Genomic DNA, 16,587 nt, shown 5'->3' with positions numbered 1-16,587 from the left:
CTTTATAATTGTTCATATGTTATTTGATGTATTTAAAAGCAGTCTTCTGGGAAGGGCCCACAGGTTTTACCAAACTGCCACAGGGGTCAGGGCACAAAAATGGTTCAGAGTCTCTGGTCTAGATAACCTTTTCCTGAATATCTCAGTTCATACATTGCTCAAAGTGTGCCCAAAACACACACAAATGCAAATAAAGATTGCTAGCTTTGTAAAACATCATCTTAAAATATATTTATTTAATATTTTACTTTTTCAGGGGCAGCTAGGTGGCACAGTGGATAAAGCACCGACCCTGGATTCAGGAGGACCTGAGTTCAAATCCGGCCTCAGACACTTGACACTTACTAGCTGTGTGACCCTGGGCAAGTCACTTAACCCCAATTGCCTCATAAAAAAAAATTTACTTTTCCCAGTGATATGTAATAACAATTTTTAATATTCATTTTTTAAAATTTGAGTTTCAAATTATTTTTTTCTCCTTCTCCTCCCTCCTTGAGAAGGCAAGCAATTAGATATGGGTTATACATGTGCAGTCATGCAAAACACATTTCCATATTGGTCTTAAAACATCATTTTTTAAAATAGAGTTTCAGGCCACCAGGAGCCACTCACTGTATTGAGTGCTTTCATTCCACTTGTCAGCTTACCTTTCTCAATGGGATCATCAATATTGTTCCAGTTCAACATGCCAAGTTCCACAAGTTTCTCAATGGGGATGATCCAGCCAGCTGACATGCCTAGGCCAGTGTGGCAGGACTTCTTGCCTTTGAGATCCCTGAGTCGGAAATCAGTTCCCTTCTTCACAACAGCCACAGCAAAGGAGTAAATTTGCCGTTCTATAAGAGATGGGGGATTAGGGAAGATTCTCAGAGCAATAGTCTCAGGGGACAGGAAGATGACAAGGGACCTCAAAAGGAAGGATCTCAGTTGACTTGCCTAGCAAAATTTTGAGGAAGGAGTTCTTAATCTAATTCAAATTGGCCTTTACAATCAGGATCCAGCTTACCTTTTCAGACTGACTTTTTTTGGAACATTTGGGTTTGGGGGCATGGTGTCCCTGGAGCAGCAGTGGCTAATAACAGAGTCTGCATTGAGATTGGAAGGGCACATGGAGGACTAATTAAGCCCACCAGGAACAGCTAACTTGGCTACTCTACAAGGGCACCTACCGTTGAACCCAGCAGAAAACAACACCTAAGGGGAACTTCACAAGGATTCCACAAAGGAAAAAAAAAGGACTTCTAGTCCTAAGGTAGCATTGAGTCATCCTCGGTCTCATATACATACCTTACATTTGGGAGCACCTTACTCTGTACTGGTTATAGTTAAGTAACCATGCCATATGAAAATTCAACCGGAGGGTTACCTACCTGTAACCAATACAGGACAAGGTGCTCCCAAATACTTAAATATGGGGAATTTTCCATGAGTCTTTACTAAACATAAATGAGAAAACCCAACTTCCAAAGGGTAACCCTAGAACCCTAAGGAGATGATAGCAAATTGTCCTTTGGGACCCAACCAGCTTAATGCCAGTAGAACTTGGGGAAGTTGCCAAGGGAGGTAGGTGTGGGGTGTGTGTGTGTGTGTGTGTGTGTGTGTGTGTGTGTGTGTGAAAGAAAACAGACCAAAAAAACTTTAGAAAAAGGAACTAACAAATAATTATGCTTCAATCTGTATTCAAATATGATCAGTTCTTTCTATGTAGATGTATTGAACTTTTCATAAGTCCTTCAGAGTTGTTTTGGATCATTGTATTGTTGAAAATAGCTAAGTCAGTCACAGCAGATCATCTTACAATATTGTTATTTTGTATAGAGTACATTTCACTTTGCATCAGCTCATGTAAGTCTTTCCAGGTTTTTCTGATAGCTTTCTGCTCATAATTTTTTTATGTTAAACTACATTTATATAGTACTTTAAAGAGAGATTTCCTTACAATAAATCCATGAGGTTGATCATTGTAATAACAATAATAGATAACATTTATATAAGTACCTTATACCTGACAAAGAATTTTTTTAGCAATAGCCCAGCAAAGTACCATATGTTTTATCATCATCAATCAATCACCACCATCATCAGTCATCATTATCAACAATCACCATCATCATCTTACCTTGCTTTTGCCTCTGCTTCAAATTTTTTTCACAGTTACTATTCTTAACTATGTTTCCCTCCATCCTATTCCCTCCCCGTGATATTTACTCTATTTTCTATCTTCTTTCACCCTATCCCTCTTCAAAAGTGTTTTGCTTCTTACTGCCCCTTCCCCCAGTCTGCCCTCCCTTCTTTCACCCTTCCCCCCATATCCCCTTCCCCTCCTACTTTCCTGCAGTGTAAGATAGATTACTATACCCAATTGAGTGAGAACTCACCTTTTTCAGAGCCATAGTCTTCAGCTATGATAGGCTTCAGATCAAAGGGGTCCATAACTGCTTCATAGACTAAGCCACCATCTACAGAAATGGCATCAGCTTCATTGTTCTGCAAGAGATGTAAAACAAAATTGAAGTCCTTTACCTCTGAAAAAAAGATTTGGAATTTATTTAAGGTTTGTATTTGATAGAAAATCGGTTTTAGGACTAGAAGAATCATCATGAGGTTATCTATTGTATGGCTTAGTCTTTTAACAGATAGCACATAAACATGGCAGATGGTTCTCTTTCATTAAGGGGCAGGGGGAGGGTAAATGACCTTTCTCTTTAATCTTTCATAGTAACTCATTCCAGTGTCCCACAGACCTCATAAATGGGAAATACCTTTCACTAAAATATAAACCTCCCTTCCTATAAATTCATGAAAAAGTTCACCACCAACTACTAGAGTAAGAACCCCCTTCTCAACAAAACTTCTAGGAAAACTGGAGAACAGCTTGGCAAAAACTAGTCTTACATTAACATCCTATACCATATACCACAATAAATTCCAAATGATTACATGACCTAAATACAAATGAATACATTTCAAAATAATTAGAGGAGAATGTAAAGAAGTACCTTGTATAAAGTAACTCTAGGGAAAGATTTCTTTGCTAACCATGGGCTAAAGTTGATCATAGAAGATGGCGGAGGAAAGGCAGTTAGCTCCTGAACTCATGACATGATTGCTCCAAAAAAACATCCAAATAACACCATAGGAAAATGCCCAGAGCAGCAAAACTCACAGAAGAATGTGCTGAAATCATCTTCTAACCAAGAACGGCTTGGAAGGTCAGAAGGAGGGAGCTGCTGTGCTGATACAGGAGTCGGGCCCAACCCTACAGTCACCCTGACACAGATCCAGTCCCAGGAAGTCCTCACCAGAGAAGGAAACCCGCAAAGCCTCTGAATTAGCTGAATCACCAGTGTCGTCTGGAACTAAGCTCAGAGTCTGGTGAGAGGGCTGAGCCCTGGGCAGGGGAGCGACTACAGGGGTCTATACTGGTGCTAAGGCAGAACTTGGATTTTACACCCCTACTGAGAATCAAGTGGTAGGCTGGAGTAGAAGTGGCTCAGGTGGGGGAGGGGCACAGGCTTGTTGGAGCTGACAACCATAACACACAAAGTTGGTTGATTAGCAATTTGGTCTGGGGTCATTTAGGACCAGGAAAAAGGCCAGGCCAGGGAAGAACCTGATTCTCCTTAAATTATACCACCTGGGACATCTTAAGCTTGGGATAGTGCAGCCTGGAAACAGTGCCCCACTTTAAGGAGCTAAAAGTCTAGTAAAAGAAAGGCAAGATGAGGAGACAGAGAAAGGTGAAGACCATAGAAAGTTTCTTCAGTAACAAGGAAGACCAAGGGGCACCCTCAGAGGAAGATGTCAACCTCAGGGCCCCTATATCTAAAGCTTCCAAGAAAAATATGAATTGGTCTCAGGCCATAGAGGTGCTCAAAAAGGACTTTGAATATAAAATTAGAGAGGTAGAGAAAAAAAATGGAAAGAGAAATGAGGGTGATGCAGGAAAGACATGAGAAAAAAGTCAACAGCTTGAAAAGTCAAATGGAAAAGGAGGTACAAAAGCTCTCTGATGAAAATAATTGCCTAAGAATTAGGATTGAACAAATGGAAGCCAGTGACTTTATGAGAAACCAAGACACAATAAAGCAAATCCAAATGAATAAAAAAATAGAGGGCAATGTGAAATATCTTCTGGGAAAAACTGCTGACCTGGAAAATAGGTCCAGGAGAGATAATTTGAAAATTATTGATCTACCTGAAAACCATGATCAAGGAAAGAGCTTAGACACCATCTTCCAAGATATTCTCAGGGAAAATTGCCCTGAAATTCTAGAAGAAGAAGCTAAAATAGAAATTGAAAGAATCCCCTGATCACCTCCAGAAAGAGATCCCAAAAGGAAAACTCCTAGGAATATTATAGCCAAATTCCAGAGCTCTCAGGTCAAGGAGGAAATATTGCAAGCTGCCAAAAAGAAAGAATTCAAGTACTGTGGAGCCCAAGTCAGGATAGCACAAGATCTAGCAGCTTCTACATTAAAGGGCCAGAGGGCATGGAATATGATATTCCAAAGGGCAAAGGAAATGGGATTACGACCAAGAATCACCTACCCAGCAATTACCTTTCAGTGGAAAAAATGGGACTTTAATGAAAAAGAAGACTTTCAGATATTTGTGATGAAAAGACCTGAACTGAATGGAAAATTTGACTTTCAAATACAAGACCCTAGAGAACCATAAAAAAAAAATTGGAGCTGGGGGACATACCTGGGGTCATACAGTGGGTGACTGTCTTGTGTCTGAGGCCAGGTCTAGTGTCCAGGGGTGTGGGGGAAGAGATGGGAGAGGAGTAGGGCAGTAAATGAATTTTACACTCATCAGAAAAGGCTCAAAGATCTTAAACTCATCAGAGCTGCCTCAAGGAGGGACTAATAGACACACCCAACTGGGTGGAGTAATCTATTTAATCTGGGCAGTAAATGAGCCTAACACTCATTAAAATTGGCTCAAAGACCTCAATCTCATTAGAATTGGCTCAAGGAGGGACTAATGTACACACTCAATTGGGTGGAGTAAGCTCTCTAACCCTGCAGGAAAATAGGAGGGGAAGGGGATAAAGAGAGAGGGGCAAAAGAAGGAAGGGCTGAGTGGGGGAGGGGACATACAGAAGCAAATCCCTTTCGAAGAGTGACAGGATGAAAGAAGATGGATAATAGAATAAATATCATGGGGAAGGGAATAGGATGGAAGGGAAACAGTTAACAATAGTAATCATGAAAAAGAGAAAAGGGGGGAAATTGTACAAAAAAATATAGCAACTCTTGGTGGAGGCTAAGAATTGAGAATCAAGGGAATGTCCATCAATTGAGGAATGATGGAAAAAGCTGTGTTATATGATTGTAGTGGAATGGACTTGTGCTACAGGAAATGACAAACAGGATGATCCCCGAAAAACCTTGAAAGACTAATGAACATTGATGTATGGTGAAGTGAGCAGAGCTGAGAGGACATTGTGTAGTGACAGCAGTATTCTTCAATGAGTAATTGTGAATGATTTAGCTACTCTCAGCAGTACAATGATCCAGGACAATCCCAAGGAACTAATGAGGAAGCATACTATGCACTGCTATAGAAAGAACTGATAAAAAGAACAATTGTGGATTGTACATATATAACCTGATTTCAATCTTGTGGAGGTGGGGAGGAAAGGGAGGGAGAAAAATTTGGAACTCTAAATCTTATGAAAATGAATGTTGAAAACTATCCTTACATGTAAATGGAAAATAAGTGTTTGTTGAGAAAAAAATAAATAAATAAAGGTGATCATAAAAGATAAAATTAATAATTTTAATTACATAAAAATGAAAAGTTTTTGCAAGAGCAAAATCAGTACAATTAGAATTAGAGGAAAACTAATAGGGGGATAAAAGCTTTGCAACAAATAGCTCTAATAAAGCTCTGATATCCAAGCTGTATCACAATTGACATAAATATATAAGAACAAGAACCATTTCCTAATATGTCAAAAGGTCAAAGGAAGCAGTTTTCCAAAGAGAAAATACAATTTATCAACAACTCTGAAGTTTTATTTCACAGCCATTAAATTGGCCAACATGACAAAAGACAAAATTAATAAATGTTGGAGGAACTTCAGGGAAGACAGACACACTAATATGTAGTAGCTGTAGTTTGGTCCAACAATTCTGTATACAATTTGGATTTATGTCCAAAGGGTCACTAAACTAAATATAACCATTGACCCAGTGATACCCCTACTAAGCATCTACTCCCAAAGAGGTCAGAGGCAGAGCAAAATGTCCTCTATATTCAAACATTTGTAACAGCTTTTAAAATTTTTTTAAATAATTTTTATGAATAGTTTTTGTTTATATATTCCCCATAATTCCTGCTGTATATTCCCCCTTTCATAGAAAACCATCTCTTATAACAAAGAATTAAAAGAGAGAAAAACACTTCTGCAAAACTAGTCAATACATCAAAACATTTAAATTATTTATTGATTAAAATCTAAATTAGGGCAGCTAGGTGGCGCAGTGGATAGAGCACTGGCCCTAGAGTCAGGAGGACCTGAGTTCAAATCCAACCTCAGACACTTAACACTTACTAGCTGTGTGACCCTGGGCAAGTCACTTAACCCCAATTGCCTCACTTAAAAAAAAAAATCTAAATTAACTCTTTCATATCCATAGTCCCTCACCTTTGCAAGTAAGTGAGTTGCCTTCTCATATCTCTTCTCTGTGGTCAAGCTTATTCATTATAATTTTGTCTCCATTTCATATTACTTCCTTTTTAAAAATATCTATCATCTACAAATTTACCTATAATAAATAGTACACTTTTCTTTCCCTTCCTTCCTTCCTTCTTTCCCTTCTGTCTGTCTGTCTGCTTTGTCAGCCATGAATCATTTACTAAGCACTTACAGTGTTTCAGGCATTGTTTTAAGTGCTGAGGATACAAAGAAAGGCAAAAACCATGCTCCCTGCCTTCAAGGAGCTCATGACTTAATAGTGGAGACAACATGTAATTAAGTAGGTATTACAAGATTTATACAGAGTGGATGGAGGGTAATCTCATAGAGGAAGGCACTAGTAGCTGGAGGCAGGAAGGTCTGAAAAAAGTCTCCTTTGGAAAGGAAAATATGAACTAAGCAGCAAGGTCCTTTCTTGTATTCTCCATTTATAATCAATATAACCATTAAAGATCATCAATTAGCACTTATTATGTGCCTATATGCCAAGTGCTATACTAAATGCTGGGGATGTAAAGACAAAAATGTAGCATTCCTTGCTCATGTGGAGCTTACATTCTGTTAGGGAAAACAACATCTACTGCTGCTCCTTCTAGTATTACTAGCTATGGTTTATATAAAGTTTGCAAAGTGCCTTACAAATATTATCTCATTTTATCATTACAACCTATTTTACAGGGGAACAGATGGAACAAAGGAAACAGAGGTTAAGTGACTTGCCCAGGGTCACACAATTATGAAGTGCCTGAGGCTGGATTTGAACTCAGGTCTTCTTGACTCCAGGTCCAGAACACTTACCTCCTGCACCGCCTAAGAACCATATATAAGTATATAGAAAATAAAAGGCAGGGGGAAGCTAGGTGGCACAGTGGATAGAGTGCTGGCCCTGGAGTCAGGAGTACCTGAGTTCAAATCCGGCCTCAGACACTTAACACTTACTAGCTGTGTAACCCTGGGCAAGTCACTTAACCCCAATTGCTTCACTGAAAAAAAAATGGAAAAAAAAAAAAAGAAAAGGCAGGTTTGGTGGGAAGACACTAGCAACTAGGAGTTTCAGGAAATGGCATCCTATGGAGAAGTGACATTAGAGCTTAGCCTGGAAATTTCTGACCTACTCCCCCATGTGTTATTTAAATTATTTGGGAACTAGGTTGGATATACTAGGATTATTGTTGCTGCTATATTAATTGCTATTTATGTAATAATGGTTCTTGGACCAGTTTTGGCAGTGAGCATTTATTATTAATTAATATCACATATTATTAAAGTATTGGCTTACAGGCCTAAACAATTACATACCCAACATATTGAGCCAAGAGGGTAAGCATCAAGAGAGAGAGAGAGGAGAGGGCTTGTGGATAGTAAAAGAGAGCAAGCTTCTTGTGGTCCAGTCTCTTTGTCCTCTTTTGGCAAAGGCAGATCACCACACATTGATCTAAGCATCATTCAGCTCCATTGATTGACATGAATTGAGGGGTGGTCTTAGAGAGGGTAAGTTCCTGCTCTTGGTGTGTCTTCCCTAGCTAATCAAAAGAATCAATTTGCATTCCTTTGGTTAGGGTGAACTCATCCCAGGCAGTTTTCTGGTGTGAGGAGGAGGGAGCAGCAAAGACTAATGTCTGGGTTTCTCCTAGAAATGCATTATTAATAATTGTTTTCTCACACCCATCTTCCCAGAATGCCCCCAAGCTTTGAAAAAAAAAAAAAAACAGGTAAAGATCGAGGTAATGATGGAGTGTATCACAAGCATTGGAGACATCCTGTACAGTGGCAAGGAGTCAGAGGGTGGAATTTTGTGGATACGAAATAGCAAAAAGACAAGTTTGGCTGGATTGTAGAGGGTGTGAAGGGGAACAGTGTGTAATAAAACTGGAAATGAAGTTTGAAGTCAGGTTGTGAAGGCTTTAAATGCCAAATCAAATACTTGATCCTAGAAGTAATAAGGACCCACAGAAGCTTTTATTGAGCAGTGGAGTAATATAGTCAAAGCTATATTTTATCATTTTGGCAGTTATGTGGCGATGTATACACTACTTTCAAAACGGTCCTGCTTTTGTCAGTACTGTACATTTTTTAATGTTACAATGACTTATTTTTTTCATCACTATTGCTAGTCTCACTTTACTTCAAATCTCTCTCCTCAATTAAAAACCAAGTGGAGGGGTAGCTAGGTGGCTAAGTGGATAGAGCACCGGCCCTGGATTCAGGAGGACCTGAGTTCAAATCCGGCCTCAGACACTTAACACTTACTAGCTGTGTGACCCTGGGCAAGTCACTTAACCCCAACTGCCTCACCAAAAAAAAAAAAAAAAAACAAGTGGAGGGGAGGGGGCAGCCAGTTGGCACAGTGGATAGAGCACCAGCCTTGGATTCAGGAGGACCTGAGTTCAAATCCAGCCTCAGACACTTGACATTTACTAGCTGTGTGACCCTGGGCAAGTCACTTAATCCCCATTGCCCAGCCAAAAAAAAGTGGAAAAAAACCAGAACTCTTGCAACAACTAAACATAGTCAAGTAAAACAAATCCACATAGTTGTTCTGCCCATAAATGCTTGTCTCCATATCTTGTGTCTATCATTAGGTAAGCTACATACTTAATCATAAGTCCTCTGGAGACATGGTTGACCCTTGCATCAATTAGAATTTTTCAATCTTTCTAAGTTGTTTTTCTTTACATTGGTGCTCTCCTTGTATGATTCATATGACCCAGGACTCTCTGAAAGTCTCTCTTTTGCTATTTCTTATGGCAAAATGGTATTCCTTTATATTCATATACCATAATTTGTTTGGCTGCTCCCCAATCATCTAATAGGCAATTTTCTTCCCTTCTAATCTCCCTTTTGGGATCAAGAAGGTTTTTTTTGCTAGTGACCATTCACTCATTAATATTATCTTCACTCTTAATCTTTTTCTATCCTATCCCCACCTGTTTCCCTATTGAGTTTTATGTTTCTATACCAAACTGTGTGTTCAACCCTTCTTTACCCATTTAAAATAGGTGAGCTTCATCTGATGTCAACTCCCCCGCTCATTCTTCCGTATATGTATTTTTTTCTCATGTACCCCAATTATGAGTCACTATATCCACATTCAAAGGCTTACCAAATTGGCATCCCCTGCCAAAGTTTGTCCTCCATTTTCAGAACTTCCATGACATAATAAGGGAGCAGAGGAAATGCTATATGTATTTACATTTAAAAGTAATGTGATAAATAAATAAGAAATTGAAAAAAAAAAACAAAGTCCAAGCCTTTACATGCCTTTCCAATTGAACTAGTTCATCATCTCTTAGACCACAGCAATATTCCAAACCAATCACATCCATGAAAATTTTTTTTCTCCAATTTTCTGCATTCCTTCTGTCCTTGGCTACATGTTTTATAAGATCATTTTCCTATTAAACTTTTTAGCCTTAAGAGCAGAAAGAGCTCTTACCTTCTAGCTGCTTCTGAATTAAAACAAAATCAGCTTCAGTTAGTTATCAGTTGTTTAATTTCTAAGGATACTTTATCAATAGGAAAAAAATCGTTATTCAGCCTTTAAAATTGATGAAGACATCACCTGTGAAAAGGGTAGGGTTGGGATCTGATCTTTTCTTCAATTCCTGCCCCTCCTTTCCTTTCTCCTATCTTTTTAACAAATGGGTAGACTAAAGAGGTCTAGCCTTACATGTAGTTTAGCATGTTTGCATAGACCATTGTAAGAATGATTGTGATTCTGTTTCTTGAAACTTCCTAACTTCTCCAGGTGAAGAGATCAGAAGGTGACAAAGGGTTGTATTGTCTAATAAAAAAAATCACATTAGCCTGATTAGACAAAGGGAAGAAGGTTTTAGTAAACCTTTCAATTTAATTTAAATTTAGCTGTAATTTTCTCCTGAGGACCTATGTGGCTTAGTACAGGTGGGAGGCTATCAATTAATCTCAATTAAAACTAAAAATTAAAGGTGCAGGACACAAGAAGGGGGTGGGGGTGGGGGTGTGGAACTACATATAGTGGTTTCCTTTCTTCTTAGCTATAAAATTACAAATCTGAATCTGTTATGAAAATGAGTAGGAGTCTCATATGATTTTCAGCAAAATTTCTAAGCTCAAAATGCACATCAATTCAGTTATTCCTAAATTGATTCCCACTTCACTTTAATTTGCAAAACTCCTAAGTATACAAAATAAAACACTTCCTTACAAGCTGAAATAAACAAACAAGCTAATTAATTAATTAATTAAATAATGTGGCTGTCTTTGCAGCGATTATTTCTGAAATTTTTATCCTCTTTCATTTTTCTCTATTTTTAAATCTTCATTTTCTGTCTCAGTATTGAATGTTCTCATCTAGGCTCCTTGGGGGAAGCATAATTTTCCAGAATTATTGAGTACCAGGAAAATTCTAAAGATAATAGGATCATGGATTTAGAGCTGAAAGTGACCTTCAAGGATTTTGAGTCCAATCCTCTCATTTTAGATGGTGGAAACTGTGGTTGAAGAGATGTTAAGTGATTTCCTTGGGATCAAGCATCTGTTAAGTATCTGAGGTAAGATTTGAATTCAGGTCTTCCTGATTCTAAACCCAGCACTCTGTGCAGCACACCATCTCACTGCCTAGATGAGTCAACTAGGGAAATATCAGTATATTGAAATAGATGGGAGTTGAGAGTGCTGAGTAGAAGACATCCTTCCCCTCCTCCCAAGATACTTACCCAGATGGCCCTGAAACAGTCCTTGTAGGAAATTTTCTTTACACATGTCAAACTCGGGCTTGTGGTACCTGTTAGGACCTCTTTAAGCTCATTACATTTCTCCTGCTCATTGTCTGATTGGACACACCATCTCACTTGTTCTGTGGTAGCTAGGCACAACCCTAGGGAAAAGAAGCCGGGAGGGAGAGAGGGAGGGAAGTAAGTGATCTTTTTGGAAGAGATATTTCTGGCAACAATAAAAAAGAGGCAAGTCAGGGCTTTTAGCAAGAGTCATATCCTCTCTCATGTTGCAGTCATTTTCAGGAGTACATCAGGTCAAAGTTTCCATTTGGATGCTCCATAATTACCTATAAGATAGGCAGCTGTGTCCTTGGTGGGCCTGGGAGAAGATAGATGAGCGGAGAGTTTGTTTTACCATCAATTTTTTATTATCCAGACCAGATAGTTTTATTTTCCTGATGTTTTCCCTTCATTGTACTGCTAGGGTTCCCCTCCCCCTTTTTTTTACCCATTAGCATTTCTGTTGGGGTTGGGAAAGCCAAGGGGAGTAAAAGAAAACAACTTCTCCTCCTATATTAGTTTGTTCATCAGTTTGCTTTTTGTATTGTTTTATTTTTTATTTATTTTTTTTGGGGGGGGGTGAGGCAATTGGGGTTAAGTGACTTGCCCAGGGTCACACAGCTAGTGAGTATTAAGTGTCTGAGGCCGGATTTGAACTCAGGTACTCCTGACTCCAGGGCTGGTGCTCTATCCACTGCACCACCTAGCTGCCCCTGTTTTATTTTTTAACAAACCTTTATTTTGCTAAAGAAGTCTTACCAAAGTTCTTCATTTACCTATGGATTAAAATTATATCTTTATCTAGAAGAGGATCTCCAAATCCAAGAAAAAAAAAAAAGAACTGTGGAGTATAGATGCTGAATGAACCATACTATTTCTTTTGTTTTTGGTGCTGTTGTTTTTTCTATTTTGAGGTTTTTCATCATTGCTTGATTTTTCTCTTATAACATGACTAATGCAGAAATAGGATTAATGTTATTATGTGTATATATATATATATATATATGTGTGTGTGTGTATGTGTGTGTGTGTAACCTATATCAGATTACCTGCTGTCTAGGGGAGGGGGGAGGGAGGGGAGGGAGGGAGAAAAATCTGAAATTGGAAAGCTTGTATAAACAAAAGTTGAGAACTATCTTTACATGTAACGGAAATAATTGATTGATTAATTAATTTTTTTAAAAAATTATATCTTTATCATCCATGATCATTGGTAACTGATACAGGCTTCTAGATGGGGTGATTTCCTCTTTCTCAATCTGTTACTAATTTTCCTTACTCATTCTCCTACCTGATGCTATAGAAATCAAGGAGTATGTTCTGATATTTCCAAATTAATTACTAAAAAAGCAACATCTCTATTAATCATCTCCCGATGACTAGATGGTTTGTTTATTTAAATTGTTTATTTCAAAAAACTGGTTAAGACCTATTTTCCTGTAAGCGTTTGTTTTGCTTTCTACATATACACAAAACTCCTTAATCTCCTAGGCTTTTAAAAAAATAATTGGCTATACTTTTAAAAAAAAGGCTATTTGAATAGCTTCATTTTTGTCTATTTTCTTTTTGATTACTTTTCTTTTTTAATTGTTGCATTTATCTTTAAATTTTGAGTTCCAAAATTTTCTCTCTCCCTCCCCTCCAGCCCTCCACTATCCATCCATTGAAGGAGAAGCACCACCTTCCAGTCAAGAAGGAAGCATGTCTCAATATCTTGGAGCAAAGTACCACCCATCCTTTGTTATTTATGGGTCTGGCAAATAGTCCAATATAGCTCATAATGCAAGTTGTATATCACTCTACAACTTCCTAAGACCATCAAGAAACTTCATTCTCTGTATTTATGTTTATTTGATCTCTTCCTCCCTCTTCCCAACCTCTTTTATCCCTTGCCCTCCCACAAAATGGAGCAAACTTGGTCAAGAGTTCCAGTCTACCCTTGCAGTCCATTTAAGTCAGAGACTACCTACTGTTTCATTTGTGTCAAGTACAGGTGTGTTGCCTTCAAATTCCTTTTGTAAAGACAAGGCTAGGGATTTAGCTATAGCCACCTTTAAATATGCTTGTTGGTGACTTCAGAGGACACTCATATTGTGAGAAATGCTGAGGGTTCCTTTGCCTCCTCATTTTGCTTCCCCACCTCCAAAAAAAAAAAAAAAGCTGCCTCCAAAAGTTAATTTCAAAATAAAACCTATTAGGTTTTTATTGCAAAGTTATTCAAGAGGATGAATGGAGCTGAAGTACATATTTGTAGCACATTTTATTAGGGTGTTATTGTTGCATTGCTTACAGGAAACACATGTTAACTATGCCTAAAGAAGTAACAAGGCTGTTGTTGTTTGTCCTTTGTTCCCAAAGAAGACCAAGACATTGGGAGATGGTGTCATGACTTGCAGTGAATTGGATTTAAGTCAGGGAGGGCTGTGCAGGGTCACCAGCCTCACTCTCTCCTCCAGAGCCATCTGGGTCCAGTGGCCAGATATCTATACATCAGGATGACTGGAGATGGCCCCAGTTTTGAGGCATTTGGGGCTAAGTGACACAGTGTCAAATGTTTGAGGCTGAATTTGAACTCCTAACTCCAAGGCCAGTGCTCTATCCACTGCACCATCCGCCTGCCCCTAGTATCTATCTAGGCTAAATTAGAGAGAATATGTGTTTCCTCAAAGACCTCAGAGACTGTCTGTTTGAGGGGTTGACAGACTATAGCAAACTATTTTAAATAAATATGTAAAAGATAAAAACACTCTTACTTGAAGCTATACAAAAGCAGGCAGGCAGCAGGCCAGATATGGCTCTTGGGCAGTAGCTTTGCAGACTCTTCAAAGTCCAAGCCCCTCAGTTTAAGCATGAGGGTCCAGGCCTGTTAATGGATTTTTTCAAAGTCATAGGTCACTAAGTGCCACAGCCCCAGTGTGATCCCAGGGCCCCTGACTCCAGAGCCTGCAGAATCATAATGGGCACCACCTAAAGGAACTAAAACTTAACTAAACTTCTTTTTTTAAAATGAAACAAACTATTTTAAAAATACAAACATTGCAGGGGCACCTAGGTGGTGCAGTGGATAAAGCACTGGCCCTGGATTCAGGAGGACCTGAGTTAAAATCTGGCCTCAGACACTTCACAATTACTAGCTATGTGACCCTGGGTAAGTCACTTAACCCTCATTGCTCCACCAAAAGAAAAGAAAAAAAAATACAAACATTGCAATGGACCTCTTTAAATAAAATTTTTCTCCTGATCCTAAATTAAAGAACAACATATTCAGCCTTATCTTTTGGGGCAAAAAGGTAACTTTCCAACTGGAATTTGCCCTCTTGGCCTCACACTCTGCATGAAGGGAGGGAGGGAGGAGCTTAAGAACTGGGGAACTGAATTTAAACTTTTCACTTTTTATTGCTTTCCTTACCCATAACAACTACAATCCCAGGGCCATATATTCTAAATTGAGATGTTTAAAATTGTGGCCAGACGAGTCAAAGGGGAAAACCAGCTTGATTTCCCCCCTGAGCCAGAAGCAGCCAGCTGCAGCTTCCCCATAAGAGTAAGATGCTTCAGGTGATGGGAGGTGATGAAGGCAAATGGTTCATCTGACTTCAGCAGGCACTGGGCTCCGCCAAGCAGAAGTACCACCAGGGCAGGCAAAGCAGAATCTATATCTTTGACTAATCTGGAAAGACTCTGGAAGAGGGTTGGAGAGGGACTCTGGCCTGTCTGGTGACCAGGTCACTAGATGTGACTCCTTTTTCTTCCCTAACCAGTCCCATTTGTGGAAAAGAAGAAAGCAGTAAAAATGGAGAAAGGAAGTATAAAGGAGTAACGATGGTGGCTGTGGGCAATGGAGGTTCCCCCAGAGCCTGAGAATACACCCCTGCCCACATTGGGCTCTAGATCCAAGGCAGGTCCACCATGTCATGAGGGTTGTTGGTACATTAGCATGTACCTGAGCACTCCTGGGGCACCCTATCTGTCTGCTGCCTGTAAGAGATCAGTTACTGCAAAACCATCTCCACCCCACCCCCACCCCCACCATTGCTGGCATTCTTCCTCCTCTAAATTAATATCCAGTCACTGGTTACTTACCTAATATCCCAAAGGATAATAAGGCAGGGAAGGTGAGTTGCATTTCTTTGTTGATTCTGGGTTGAGCAGCAAGGGGGTGGTAAGGTGTCTATCGCTGAATGACCACCTGGGTTCTGAGATGGCTTCTTAGCTGCTTTCCTGGCCCTGTTACAGAGAGATAGGAACTGTGTTAGCAGAATTAGCGATCTATGTTTGTCCTTCCTTGTTGCTCAATAGTTGCCCAACCTTTTCACCCACCCCTCCCCTCCCCTCATTCCACACATAGACACACATAATGAGTCCATTTTCTGGAAGGCTCAGGGTCTGTTACAGCCCAGGAGAGCAGGCTTAAGGCAGAGCAGAAGGAAGGATTATGGATTAGTGAGATTGGGGTGAGAAGAAATAAAGGAAAAGAGGAGTCTCAAATCTTTGTGAGTTCTGGGGCTAAAAGCTAAGAGACAGTAGAGTATCCATCTGACATTGATGCCCTGAATTCTATCATAGCTGCTTGCTGTCTCCTCCCACCTCTTAGATCACTAGTAAGGTGCCCTGTTAGTAAACTCAGGCAATTTGTCCTTCCTTGTCATCTAATACATCCTTTTCATCCCCTCCTGCCCTCACACCCCTTCTCACTCCACACTCCACTAAGTCTATCCATTTTCAGTAAGGCATAGGCTCTTGAATAGCAGGTTTGGGTGGAAGCCATGGAAAGGAATGCTGATTCCTGGAAAGTCAGGTGAGAAAAGGAATAAAGAAAAGCAGCAGATGTTTGCTGAGGTCCTACTGTGTACAAGTACCTCCTGGGTGGAAAGAATGCTAGATTTGAAGTTGGGGGAGCTAGATTTGGATCTCAACCATACCATTACAACTGTAAGACCTTGGGGAATCACTTAAGGCTTTAGTTCCCTCATCTGTAACGTGAAGGGGTTGGATTGTCCAAAAATATTAATAAAAGGTCCTATGTAGTAGCAAAAAACTGCGAAACTAAGGGGTACCCATTCATACCATAAACAAATTCTGGTATATGAATAGAATGGAATATTCTTGTGTCATGAAAAA

The 16,587-nt window shown here is 39.4% G+C and overlaps 1 protein-coding gene across 1 annotated transcript in view; it reads right to left on the bottom strand.

Annotated features, from left to right (window-relative positions):
- LOC122746658 (inhibitor of carbonic anhydrase-like) overlaps nt 1-15,693 on the bottom strand; it is a 95,069-nt gene extending 79,376 nt beyond the window's left edge. Inside the window, 4 exon segments of the mRNA XM_043992455.1 lie at nt 648-836; nt 2,379-2,487; nt 11,407-11,567; nt 15,550-15,693. Coding sequence (XP_043848390.1) covers nt 648-836; nt 2,379-2,487; nt 11,407-11,567; nt 15,550-15,592 — 502 coding nt within the window. The 5' untranslated portion in view covers nt 15,593-15,693.
- Between the last annotated feature and the right edge of the window lie 894 nt (nt 15,694-16,587).

This window comes from Dromiciops gliroides, chromosome 3 (genome assembly GCF_019393635.1).
Source record: "Dromiciops gliroides isolate mDroGli1 chromosome 3, mDroGli1.pri, whole genome shotgun sequence".
Classification (NCBI taxonomy): domain Eukaryota; kingdom Metazoa; phylum Chordata; class Mammalia; order Microbiotheria; family Microbiotheriidae; genus Dromiciops; species Dromiciops gliroides.
The sequence above is the reverse complement of the archived record's forward strand: the minus strand, read 5'-3'. Positions and strand labels throughout refer to the sequence as shown.